This window comes from Electrophorus electricus, chromosome 1 (assembly GCF_041902795.1).
Source record: "Electrophorus electricus isolate QZ-2024a chromosome 1, ASM4190279v1, whole genome shotgun sequence".
Classification (NCBI taxonomy): Eukaryota; Metazoa; Chordata; class Actinopteri; order Gymnotiformes; family Gymnotidae; genus Electrophorus; species Electrophorus electricus.
This window is the reverse complement of record NC_137497.1, coordinates 30,580,161-30,592,428: the sequence shown is the minus strand read 5'-3', so window position 1 is coordinate 30,592,428 and position 12,268 is coordinate 30,580,161. Positions and strand designations below refer to the sequence as shown.

General features: G+C 44.2%; 1 protein-coding gene and 1 long non-coding RNA gene across 8 annotated transcripts in view; one reads left to right on the top strand and one right to left on the bottom strand.

The window, feature by feature from the left end:
• syngap1b (synaptic Ras GTPase activating protein 1b) overlaps nt 1-12,268 on the top strand; it is an 88,254-nt gene that overhangs the window by 58,295 nt on the left and 17,691 nt on the right. For 5 of the 7 annotated variants that reach the window (XM_081714537.1, XM_081714563.1, XM_081714532.1 and 2 more), the window contains 15 exons: nt 487-608; nt 2,956-3,109; nt 3,431-3,529; nt 4,541-4,780; nt 5,045-5,380; nt 5,496-5,640; nt 5,743-5,887; nt 6,045-6,281; nt 6,721-6,922; nt 7,040-7,245; nt 7,530-7,743; nt 8,253-8,828; nt 9,087-9,533; nt 9,971-10,141; nt 11,118-11,329. In XM_081714537.1, the coding sequence (XP_081570663.1) occupies nt 487-608; nt 2,956-3,109; nt 3,431-3,529; nt 4,541-4,780; nt 5,045-5,380; nt 5,496-5,640; nt 5,743-5,887; nt 6,045-6,281; nt 6,721-6,922; nt 7,040-7,245; nt 7,530-7,743; nt 8,253-8,828; nt 9,087-9,533; nt 9,971-10,141; nt 11,118-11,329 (3,506 nt within the window). The remainder of the gene's footprint in view (nt 1-486; nt 609-2,955; nt 3,110-3,430; nt 3,530-4,540; nt 4,781-5,044; nt 5,381-5,495; nt 5,641-5,742; nt 5,888-6,044; nt 6,282-6,720; nt 6,923-7,039; nt 7,246-7,529; nt 7,744-8,252; nt 8,829-9,086; nt 9,534-9,970; nt 10,142-11,117; nt 11,330-12,268) is intronic. The other 2 variants (XM_081714546.1, XM_081714541.1) reach the window with 2 other exon arrangements.
• Nucleotides 2,967-3,988, bottom strand: LOC145657895 (uncharacterized). Its single transcript, XR_014123844.1, has 3 exons — nt 3,902-3,988; nt 3,381-3,473; nt 2,967-3,085 (listed from the first exon to the last, which is right to left on the bottom strand). It is a non-coding gene; the product is annotated as an uncharacterized LOC145657895 (long non-coding RNA).

Here is a 12,268-nt window from a genome sequence, read left to right as displayed (position 1 = left end):
TGAGAATATTTGCAGAACAACACTCCCCACTATTGGTTATCCAGGGACAGTGCAGGCTTGTTTGAGTGTTATGTCATACACTGTATGGTACAGTAGAAGCACACGTTCATATTTATATTTAGCCTCTTGCTTTTTAAATGTTTGTATATATTTTCTTATTTAACATGTTTTTGTTTTATTGCCCCATTTTCAGTTTAATTTCTCTGAATATAAATGTTCACTTCACATTTTCTCCCAGAATAGGACCTTTTATATGCATTGTTTAAAACCAAGATCCCCTAAATCCATTTTTATATATATATATATATATATATATATATATATATATATATATATATATATATATAAATTTTATTTTATTTTTTTTTTCGCCCTGAAACAATGCATTTTCCCTATCAACACATTTCTATTTTCTGGCTCGTTTTGCATCCTCCCCCCTCCACTCTTGTTGAGATGCGTTAATGGCAGCTATTTGTTGCCTTCCAGAGTTTCCTCGGCAGAAGGCTGAAGGGCTCTATAAAGCGAGCGAAGAGCCAGCCCAAGCTGGACCGCACCAGCAGCTTCCGCCAAATGATTCTCCCGCGTTTCCGCAGCGCTGACCAGGACAGGTACGCGCCAGCCCGTCAGCCGCCTGCAAGCCCGTCAGCTATCAACTCTGCTAATGCGTGTGTTGCTTCATGGGGGGGGGGGGGGGGGTGGAATCCCCTTCAACTCAAAATATTTTTCTTTGGTACTGTTCTGTTCTTCTCTTAAATTGTCTTTAGTACAGCCTAAACCAACCACTGTGTCCTAATAGGCTATTAGGACAGAGTGTTTGGTCTACAGTGTTAACCTTGATGCTGAACACTGGTATGAGGGCAGTGTCACCCGTAACCTGAAATCACAGTGACCTTGCATGGGAGTGAATGCGTGTCACAGATGGCTGGGATGAATTTGACTTGATACGACTCAATCTGGAAAGCCATTACAGGGTCTCAGCAGTCAAACTCACCCCTCTCGAGCTTTCTTTGGCCAGGTGCAGCATCCTTCTGTCATAATTTATTCATTCTTTCACTTCACCCTTGGCCGATCTTAGCACTTGTGTAAAAAGCAGGTCAAGGATTTTTCCAAACTTTAAATGAGAGAAACAGACCTGTTATTACATAATTTGAAGAAAACATATTATGAATACATCATTGTCTCCTGTTCTATAATGCACTTGAAAAGAACTTGCGATAGATACCAAGATCTAGAAACATTAAAAACATTTCACATTTTTTACTGGATTATTTTATGTGCTGGATGACGGTGTTCACCACAAGCCAAGGGTTTTAGTGTTTGAACTGCATCTCACTGAATGTTCACATCCTCATATTTGCAGGTGTCTGCTGTTCTTCACTCTGGAACTGCAGCTACTGAGCAGTCATATCACATCGCTTTATGTAAATCCTACTTATTTTCCTGGGCCAAGCTCTTCACAGTTTTACCCAAAAAACACTGGCAAAAACTTCCTCCACAGATAGTAAAGTGGCCAAAATGGCCACAAATAATATAAGCAGATCCTTTATAATATTCCAATAACGGATTTGTTTGCCACACTTTGAGAATTCCTAACCTGTTTATTCATTCAGTATGATATTGGTTCTGTTCCTCTGCATGTACCATTAACGTTAGCTGTGTTAACATTAACAAGTCAAGCTGGAAGATTTCCAGGTTCTTAAAGTGACCTAGAGTCCACTGAGCAAGATTACAGTGTATATTGTCTCCTATTGCTGTAAAAGCTCTTATTAATGTAACCGCAGTAGTGATTCAGCCAAATGCAGCTCACCCTCAGTCAGAAACAGCTCACTGGAATGCTGTAACCTGCAAATCCGAAGCAGCACCAGTGTGATAATGCATCACAGTCTTATCTCCTCATGCCATTTTGCCTGAACCATGCTAAGCTGTGCAAAGAAGGGAATCTCGTATGGTGGCTTGGCTTTTCTGTTCTTCTGTCCGTCACTGGTTGCCTCGGTCATCGGCTATTTGCTACCATCCTCCATCTCTCTCTCTCTCTCTCTCGCTCTCTCTCACTCTCTCTCTCTCATCTCTATTTTTCTGACATTCGCTTCTCTGGGATCCCGTCGCTTACATAACTCATTGATTTCCTCTGAGAGGTGTCGCTCTGTCTTTCCCCTCTCACTTTGTCCCTGTCTTTCATTCTCTCTCCTTTCCTCCCCCACCTGCCTTCTTTCACTTCTTTCATTCTGAATCATTCCTTCGCACCTATTTTTATGCCTCTCTCTCTCTCTCTCTCTCTCTCTCTCTCTCTCTCTCTCTCACACCCCCTACTTTAACTCCCTGATACACATTTTATTGCGGAATGTACACTGAAACAGTGATACTAAGAGGATTGGGGACATACAGCTGCAACCCTGGTAGGGACCAAAAGAGATTCAAATCTCTCCTCATTTTTACATGTTTAATCTATCAGTCATCTGTTCATCATTCTTTTCATCTGTCAAGTCTTTATGGCAGTGTCTTTGTGTGTGTGTGTGCGTGTGTGTGTGTGCGTGTGCATTTAAGAGTGTGAGTCTAGGATGTTGTTAGAGGTGTATGTAAGTGTACCAGTATATGAGTCACAGTACTTTACAGATGGTTTTTGCATGAATCTGCAATAATGTTTTTAAGTGTCTTGAAGGGTCTTGAATTTTTTTGCAAGCCATTCAATTCTATCTTGAACGAAAATGCCAAGTTACCTGTGACAGGGCTTTATGTACAGTTGCTGATTGTTTCAAAGGTAGTTACTTTCTGAAGTTCCCAGGAGCGTATGTCCCTGTGTAGATACTTAATGAGGTTAGGCTCTAGCAATATCAAACAAAGGCATTGCCTTTGACCAAATTGTGTAGCTTTGCCACATGCCACCACTGAATGAAGTGCTGTGCTTCTGGGACTCCCCCCCCCCCCACAGCCATGTTATTCCTCATCTCCTCACAGGACACGTCTGATGCAGAGCTTCAAAGAGTCCCATTCCCATGAATCCTTGCTGTCTCCCAGCAGCGCGGCTGAGGCGTTGGACCTCACGCTGGATGAAGACGCGATCATCAAGCCAGTTCACTCCAGCATCCTAGGGCAGGAGTACTGCTTTGAGGTAAAGTTGGATATATTTGTTTGGATATTATGTTCTTTACCTGGTGCCAGCTCACAACCAAAATGATTTTTTTTGTCATTCTAGCCTACATTTGAAAATTATCCAAATGTGGAGCTTGTAAATGTAGCCAAGGGCCTGTTTGTTTCTGTTAAAATCTCTTTCATAATACTGTTTAGTGCTTTACGATAGTTCCACTAAACAACAGAAGATTGCTGGCGTTGCAAAAATTTCATGATATTGTGCAAATGGTTAATGCGCATTGTTTACATACTGTCTGATGGAACTGGCTGAACTGTCCCTCCATTTGGTCTCATGCCTCAGGTGACGACTGCTTCAGGAACCAAGTGCTTCGCCTGTCGGTCGGCTGCAGAAAGAGATAAATGGATTGAGAATCTTCAGAGAGCCGTCAAGCCCAACAAAGTGAGTCTAAAGAACAACAGAAACAGAGGATCTGGAGTTGATTATTTGGTCTCACCTCGCATTACTATATCACTCTACATTGCTATCAGTATTTCTTTATTTTTCTATCTATACACCTGCTCCCCCTGTGGTGGCTTTATCCATGTAGACAGAACATAAAACAACTACCATTTACCAAACATCACTGAAGACACTTTGGGTAATTTTAACTTCTTGGCTGTCATTTGAATTCTGACTTGCGGAGGACATGAGACAAGCTCCTCAAACCTGCCAAAACACTCAGGATTCATCCTAGCAGATGCATTTCCATAAGATGATAAGAGCCCACAGCAAGGGTACTCATTAGCTTTGTGGGCATGTTGAATAATTTACTTTATTCCTCGAAGCTTGAGGGGCAGAGAGAGAGAGTGAGCAATGGCGATTTGCCTCGTTGATTGCTTGGTAGAATACCAGGGGAGCACTCTGGACAAGGCTGCTTCTGAAAGCAGTGGTATATTTAGCTGATCTAAATATGGCAGTAAGCACAGGGCAGAGCAAGCCAATGACATTTTGATCTACTTAAATGACTCACCCTTTGCTAAAACATCACTCTGCAAACAGCCCTGCACCCTACCCTCACAACAGAATGCCCAGTGTGAAATTAACCCTTACCATGTACATCTGAGGGCAGTGGGTTTGCTTTTGAGTGGACTCTGCAGGTGTTAGCTCGGGTGATTTTGCTGTGCTCCCAGTGGATATTTCAAATGTAGCTAGACTTTTTTTCTACTTCAATCATCACACACTGAGTGCTGTTCATTCCTGACGCTTGACAACCTCAAGCCCACTCACAGTCTACCTTCATTTTTTTTCCCCATGTTTTTACCTTTCATTCAATACCGTTTATTCAGTTCCTTTTATGGTCAAACATAGCTTTCCCCACCATCAGCTCATCAACTGTTTTATTTATTTATTTTGTAATGTAACAACATGTCTCTGCCAGTACCTGGTAACCTTCTGTTTCCTCCCTCGCAGGACAACAGTCGACGGGTGGACAACGTGCTGAAGCTCTGGATCATCGAGGCCCGGGAGCTGCCTCCCAAAAAGCGCTATTACTGTGAACTGTGCTTGGACGACATGCTGTACGCGCGCACCACCAGCAAACCCCGCACCGACACTGTCTTCTGGGGCGAGCACTTTGAGTTCAACAACCTCCCGGCCGTCCGCAACCTCCGCCTCCATCTCTACAAAGAGACGGACAAGAAAAGACGCAAGGTAAGAGAAAATCACCTTGGCACTGTGGGCATTCGTTTGCAAATTAGGTACCGTAAACGACCGATCAGCACGGTGGTGATTCCAGAATTCTGAATGAGAAGAAATATACAGTACCCAAACAAATCTCAGATTTCCGAAGATTCTCACTGGGGTGACACTTCCTTCAATAGTCAGCTTTTCTCTGAGTTGTCGACATCTCACACAGCTTTTTTTATTCCTATGCTAAACTGCCACAAGCTTTACCTATGCCTTCCATCTGGACAGGAGAAGAGCACGTATCTAGGACTGGTCAGCATCCCCATATCCAGTATCACCGGTCGGCAGTTCGTAGAGCAGTGGTACCCTGTGATCCAGCCCAGTGTCATGGCCAAAGGAGGGGGCGGGGGAGGTGGCAAAATCATCAATGCCTCGTTGCGGCTCAAATCTCGCTACCAGACCATGAGTATCTTGCCAATGGAGCTGTACAAAGAGTTCGCCGAGTACGTCACCAACAACTACCGAACGCTGTGCGCTGTATTGGAGCCCCTACTGAGTGTTAAGAGCAAGGAGGAGGTGGCCTGTGCTCTGGTTCACATTCTCCAGAGTACAGGGAAGGCGAAGGTACGGACCTAGCATCAGTGCATGTGGTTTTCTTAATGTGGCATTCCAGTTCTTCATACCATAGCTTTGCTGGGGGCCAGCAAGTGTTTTCCAATTCTTTTCTCCACTGTTCCAGGACTTTCTTTCAGACATGGCGATGTGTGAGGTAGACAGATTCATTGATCGAGAGCACCTTATCTTCAGAGAGAATACCCTGGCCACCAAAGCCATAGAAGAGTACCTCAAACTCATTGGACATAAGTACCTCAAAGATGCTTTAGGTGACGGCAATACTCTTTTCTTATACTTGGTACTCTGAGGATATTTTGGATTATGTTGACGTCCTATTGTAAGATGATGTTTAATTGTTTACTGGTTTGCAGGTGACTTCATCAGAGCGCTGTATGAGTCAGAGGAGAATTGCGAGGTTGATCCCATGAGGACCCCACCTTCTGTTCTGCCTGACCATCAGGCCAACCTACGCATGTGTTGTGAGCTTGCTCTCTGCAAAATCGTCAATTCTCATTGGTTAGTTCTGTTTTTTATCAAGATTTCTGAGATTTTGTGGTATTTCAAAGACAAACAAGGTCCGTGATGACTGATTTTTATTAAAACAAAGGAATCCCACACTCAAAAATGCTAGCCAGCAAGAACCATTTACTATTATGATACTTCATTCCTCCAGTGTGTTTCCACGAGAACTGAAGGAAGTCTTCGCTTCTTGGCGAGTGCGCTGTGCTGAGAGAGGGCGGGAGGACATCGCGGACCGTCTGATCAGCGGCTCCCTCTTCTTACGCTTCCTTTGCCCAGCTGTCATGTCCCCCTCCTTGTTCAACCTCACCCAGGAGTACCCTGATGAGCAGACGTCACGCACGCTCACCCTTATAGCCAAAGTGCTGCAGAACCTCGCCAACTTCTCCAAGTCAGTTCTCTCAATTAGCTGTAGCCATTGTTTGCCTTGCTTTACACTTCTGTATGGACTAGGATAGCCATTCATCCTGTGTTCACCAAGAGAGTCTGGTTTTTAGGTTTTATGTACAGGCATCTGGCTTTGATTTCCATTTCTCAATTTTTTGCTGTGTTCTCCTGAATTGTGGGGGGTTGAACAAGCGATACAACAGTATGGGTCAAAGTTAAATAACAAGTGGTACAGGTAGAAGACACATTAGGTTTGAGTCTAATGGAAATGGTTTTGGTTTGTTGAAAAGATGGCAACCCTACTACGGACTTACTAGTAAATGTTTGCTATGCAAAAAAACTGGGCGGTCAGATATGAGGTTAAATAGAATACAAAAGTTGCATTCTCTAGCTTTATCACTTTGCAAACATCTTTTCTTTTTGCCTTGGTTGTGTTATTCTAGGTTTGGCAGTAAGGAAGAGTACATGTGCTTCATGAACGAGTTTTTAGAGATGGAGTGGGGTTCCATGCAACAGTTCCTGTATGAGATCTCCAATCTAGACAGCGTAACAAATGCAGGTGCTTTTGAGGGCTATATCGACCTTGGAAGAGAGCTTTCCATTTTGCACAGCCTTCTGTGGGAGGTCATGGCTCAACTCAGTAAGGTATATGCATGTTGTCAGCAGTCCAAGGAGACAAACATTTTTTAGTATTGATTATTGCCTTTCTGGAGAGTTTTTGCGGTTGGTTTTGTACAATGCATCTTATTTCTTTCGCCTAAGGATGCCATCATTAAACTTGGACCATTACCCCGCTTACTGAATGATATTAGCATGGCCCTCCGCAATCCCCATCTCCAAAGGCAGCCCAGTCACCAGCCGGACAGGCAGCCTCCCGAGAGACAGACGGACAGGCTGCTGTCTCGGCCAAGCTTCAACAGAGGCATCTCCTCTGAGTTTCAGAACATCATGATGAGAGACCTCAACAGGTGGTCCATGCTGAGGCATAGAATTTCACCACTTACACAGACTGGTGTTTCTAAATTCTTAATTCCTTATGCTTGTTTCCACATACCATTCATATTACTTTTACAGTTACTAAATAATTCACCATGGTTCATGAATAATATACCTTAAGATTAAAATCTAAATTGTTTGCCTAAAATTTAGGAGATTATGTGGTGTCAAAGAGAAACAGACAGTTTATTAATGAGATTATATGAGATTATATTAATGAGATCCCTATTATATGCCCCCCCCCCCCCCTTTGCAGTTCCATAGATATCACTCGCTTGCCTTCCCCAACCTCTGCTATGTCCAGTGGTGGGGTCCCTCCATCACGAGCTGGAATGGGGGGCTATGTGGATCGAGACCATCCTCATAGGGCTTCTTCTAAAGATGTTTTCTATGTCACCCGTCCCCCACTAGCCCGGTCTAGCCCTGCATACTGCACTAGCAGCTCTGATATCACTGACCCTGACCCAAAGGTAAGCTACCAAGGTACATACAATATAAACGAGTGGGCTGAGAAGGGGGCAAGCCATAAGATAAAGGCCCGTGTCATTGCAAATTGCTTTACTGTGGTCAAAGCTGTTTGGTTCAAAATCTCATTTGAATGGCAGCTTGCTCCTCAGCACGTTTCTTCATCTTTGCTGAGGGACTTTCGGTTCCCTTTGATCCAGTGGGACGGTGAAGTGCTACAGGCCTGCTTACTGCATGGTACAAAATGCCACCCAAACATGGCGAAAGAGGGCAACAAGATGATGTGGGTGCTGTTAATATATATGAAAGTGATTGTCCAGCTGTGGTGTCTTTTGGATTCTACAGTCCTGCCATACAAACATCTGACTATAAGTACATGAATTAGAATGTGCTGACATACCAGCCAGTAAATGTACATGTATAAGCTTGTACGTCTGCAAAGGACACATAACTGCAGCATTCTCCCCTGTAGGTTCTGACTGTTAATGAATGCATTTCTATGATGGACCTCCAGGACTCAAGAATGAACAGCGTCTCTAACCTGCAGTCTGTGGGGGACATGCTCAACTCTTCCCAGGCCTCGCTTGCCGGCCTCGGCAGCTTCGGTGGTCTCGGCGGCCTGGGCGGAGGTCTTGGAGGCCAGCTGCGTGCTGGTGGGCGGATGTCGGCAGGGTCGGGCGGCTCCAGCATGTCCGGTGGCCTGCGGCTGAGCCAGCTGAGCCAGATGGGGACCACCACGGACTCGTTGTCACAGCAGCAGCAGCAGCAAGCGGCCGCCATGCGCTATCCACTCTCCTTCCAGAACCCCTTGTTCCACATGGCCGCCGACGGCCCGCAGCTTCATCACCAGCACAGCCGGGCACAGCCCCCTCCGCCCCTCCTGCTGGCACCAGAACCAAATGCCGCGCACCCCACATACATGCCCCAGTTCGCCCATGGCGGCTTTTCCCGGAGCGAGGACCTCTCCACTCTCAGGCCTGGGCCACACCTAGGCCAGCCCAGCATCATTCACTCGCACAGCTACAGCGACGAATACAGCCGCCACAACCAGAGTGATTACGGCCGGCGGCAACTCTCTATGCACATCCAGGTATAAAACATCCCTTTGCTTTTTCTGTGTCGTGCACTTCTCAAACATTAATTGCTCTTTAGAAGTATCCGATAGGTATTTATTCTTTAGAACAATAAACAACCATCAGAAATGACTGTAATTACAGCTTTTTCAAGATAATTCTTTCACTGAATTGTTTTTTAGAATTAAGTGCAAGAATATACCATTAGGCAAGGAGTGAGTAAATGTGATTTTGACTGGAACACCCCTGTATGTTTGTTTTTGTGTTCGTGTAAGGACAACCTTCAGCAGCAACAAATTATGGGCATGGCCTCACAAACAGGCACATCTCATTCCTCACTCGCCTCGCCCCCCTCTACCGTCCAGCCTGTCCGTCAGAGCTCCATGGCCCCACCTCCCACACAACGAATGAAATCACAAACCTCCCATCAGCTTTCTGTAAGCTCGGCAGCCGGCGCCACCCCTCCCACCAAGGCGAGGCCTCAGAGCGGAAACCTGCTCCAGTCACCCGAGTCAGGCTTCGGGGGCAGGCCACAAGGCCCCCGACAGCAGCTGTCCGTCAAGGACAGCTCCGCCCCTGGCCTGCCTCATCAGCAGAGCTCTACCAGGGAGAGCCAGGGATCCCAAGGCTCTCAGGGGGGGACGCCACAATCAACACAGCAGTCGCAAAAGGAACGGCAACACTCACAGCAACACTTACTCAAGCCTTCCATCAGCAAACAGGTGCTCAGTGCTTCTGCACATGTTTTCTATCACAAATGGGCCTGTTCTCTGTACAAGGATAAGACATGTGGGTCTAAGTTCGTATGCAATCATAGGAGTTCCAGGAAGCCTCTATTATGGGATTGTGTGTTGCAAGGGATAATGCACAGTTCCAGGGCAAAGTGAGGTATGATTGCCCAAGGTTGAGCTCAACTGGGGCTTAACCATGTGTTTGATACTAAGGTATGATAGCTATTGCAGTCTCTGAAAATTGATTTCTCTAAAATAAATTTGCCCTTAGTAGTTTTTTTTACAGCAATATTGTGCTTGATGTTCTACAAAAGAAACTCTATTTGAGTTTATAGTCTACGTACATCAGCAGTACTGGTGTATAGTAGAAATGTAAGATTACTCAGCTAAGTTTTATTGTTGCTATGTGATATCTCATCTCTTTTCAGGGCTCATCTCCCAACACTCTAAACCCACCCACCCCTGCTTCAGAGAGGACGGTTGCCTGGGTGTCTAACATGCCACACCTCTCTGCTGACATTGAGAGTTCTCGCATAGACAGGGAAGAGTTTAAGCTGAAGGAGTATTCGAAAAGCATGGACGAATCTCGTTTAGACAGGGTGTGTACTTCTCATCCTAAAGCACCACTCTTACATACTTTATAGTCCCCTTCATGTGTCCTCCTTATTTCATTCTAGAATGTTCTCTGGCATGCTTAGAAGCTTTGAATGATGCATCTGAAGTTGCAAGCAGTGGAGGGGCCTTTCACTATGGCAGTGGAGTCTGACTCCACTCCTGGAGGCAAAACAGTTTGATGTTTTCCTGCTTGACACATCTGATACAGTTTAAGAAAGGCTTGATAATTACTCATGATAAGCTGAATCAAAAAAAGAAATAAAAATTACACACTCTTTCAACTGAGCAGATGACCTAAAAGTATCAGTACATCTAATAAAGTCAAACATGATGGAATGATCTCACACAAGACAGAAGCATACTCAAACTACATAGCGTCTATCATATAGACGCTTTCTTCTCATAGCCTCACACATTGTGCAGATTTGAATTAGCCTTCTCTCCTACAGCAGCACCTGAATAAGTATCGCAAGGATATACAAGTCATGTCCATCACCTGCGCAACAGATGGTACTGTGGGCTTGTCTATAAATTATTTAAATGACAGATAAGGGAAATGAACTTGAACAGTCAGTAAATAAACTGAGGCGAGAGTAGAATTGCAGTACCCTACTACAAGGCAGGAGCTGTTTTTTCCCCTTGTGGTATATTGTAAGGAGTTTTTAAGGGATGTACAGCCTATCAGTCTGAACAAGAAAATTGGAGTTATTGCTGGATGAGTTACTGCTAAATGTTTTTCAGCATCAGAGCCAAAATTGAAACTTGTGGTGGCAGTGCTTGGTGTTAAAGCTGCTTAAAATATGCTTCTTGCTCCAGTGCCAAATGATGATTATTTTCTGTGCCACCTGAACAAAATAATGCTACATTGTAACATGCCATACCTTGTTGTGACATGAATCTTTAATTCCATCTCTTTTCCTCTCTCTCTCTCTTTCTCTCTTTCTCCCTGTGTGGACATAGGTTCGGGAGTACGAGGAGGAGATCCATTCCCTGAAGGAGCGCCTGATGATGTCCCACCGCAAACTGGAGGAGTACGAGCGGAGACTCCTCACGCAGGAGCAGCAGACCAACAAGATCCTGCTGCAGTACCAGAGCCGGCTGGAGGACAGCGAGAGGAGGTTGAGGCAGCAGCAGCTGGAGAAGGACTCGCAGATAAAAGGAATTATTGACAGGTAAAAAAAACAACAACAACAGGGTCCCATGGAGGTGTACTCAGTGCAACTCCAAAAAGATATGAAGGGGTAACCGTGCTGTTTCACTAATGGCAGGCATGCAAACTTTTGTTTAGACAGGGAGCTTCTTGTGCAGTCTGTGAATGGAAAAGGTGATGAAAGGGTGAGAGATGCATAAATGTCAGCGCATTTTATTACTGGTGGCGTGCAGTGTTTATTAAATTCTAATAAGCAACGGTATGACATTCCAGCATGAGGGGTGTTTAAGCCTATTTACTATGCAAGTCTTTTAGAAAGGTATGTCTGTAGTATTTGTTGTAGTATGAAAGCCAAACACAAGGTGCCCAGTTATTCAAAAGTTTCTTACATGGGGGTTGGCAATATGATAATAGGTTATCGTTATTGTTAAATAACGTGAAATATGTCACAATATGCTATGTGTTGCACATTGTGGGTATCATTGCTACTTTTAGAAACACTCACCAAATGTATGTCTCTTTAAAAACAGAAATTATATATCTATAGCAAACAGAGGTCTTACACCCTTATACTAAAACTGGATAGTAACAAGTTGCTGATTGGGCTGGTGATTATTTCTTTTTATCAATTGTTTGCTTGTTTTTTTTTATGTTTCTTCTTCAATACTTAATCATATAAAATGAAATGTCATGATGCATATGATGTAAGTATTGTTATATTAAGCTTTTTGCCACATTGCCCACCTCTACCCTAACTTTCAAGATGCTGCCTTATTGTTAATAATCTGCAATGGGAGTCAAAAACGTCCTTTAACTCTTGACATTTTAAGACTCAGGACGCTATACTACATTGTTACTTTTCTTCTGATAATTTTTTTTTCCCCTTTAATTTTGAGGCAGCCTGTTTAACATCCTGCTTAACTAAAAAGGCTTACTGTATGACAAACTAAATACTGTGAGT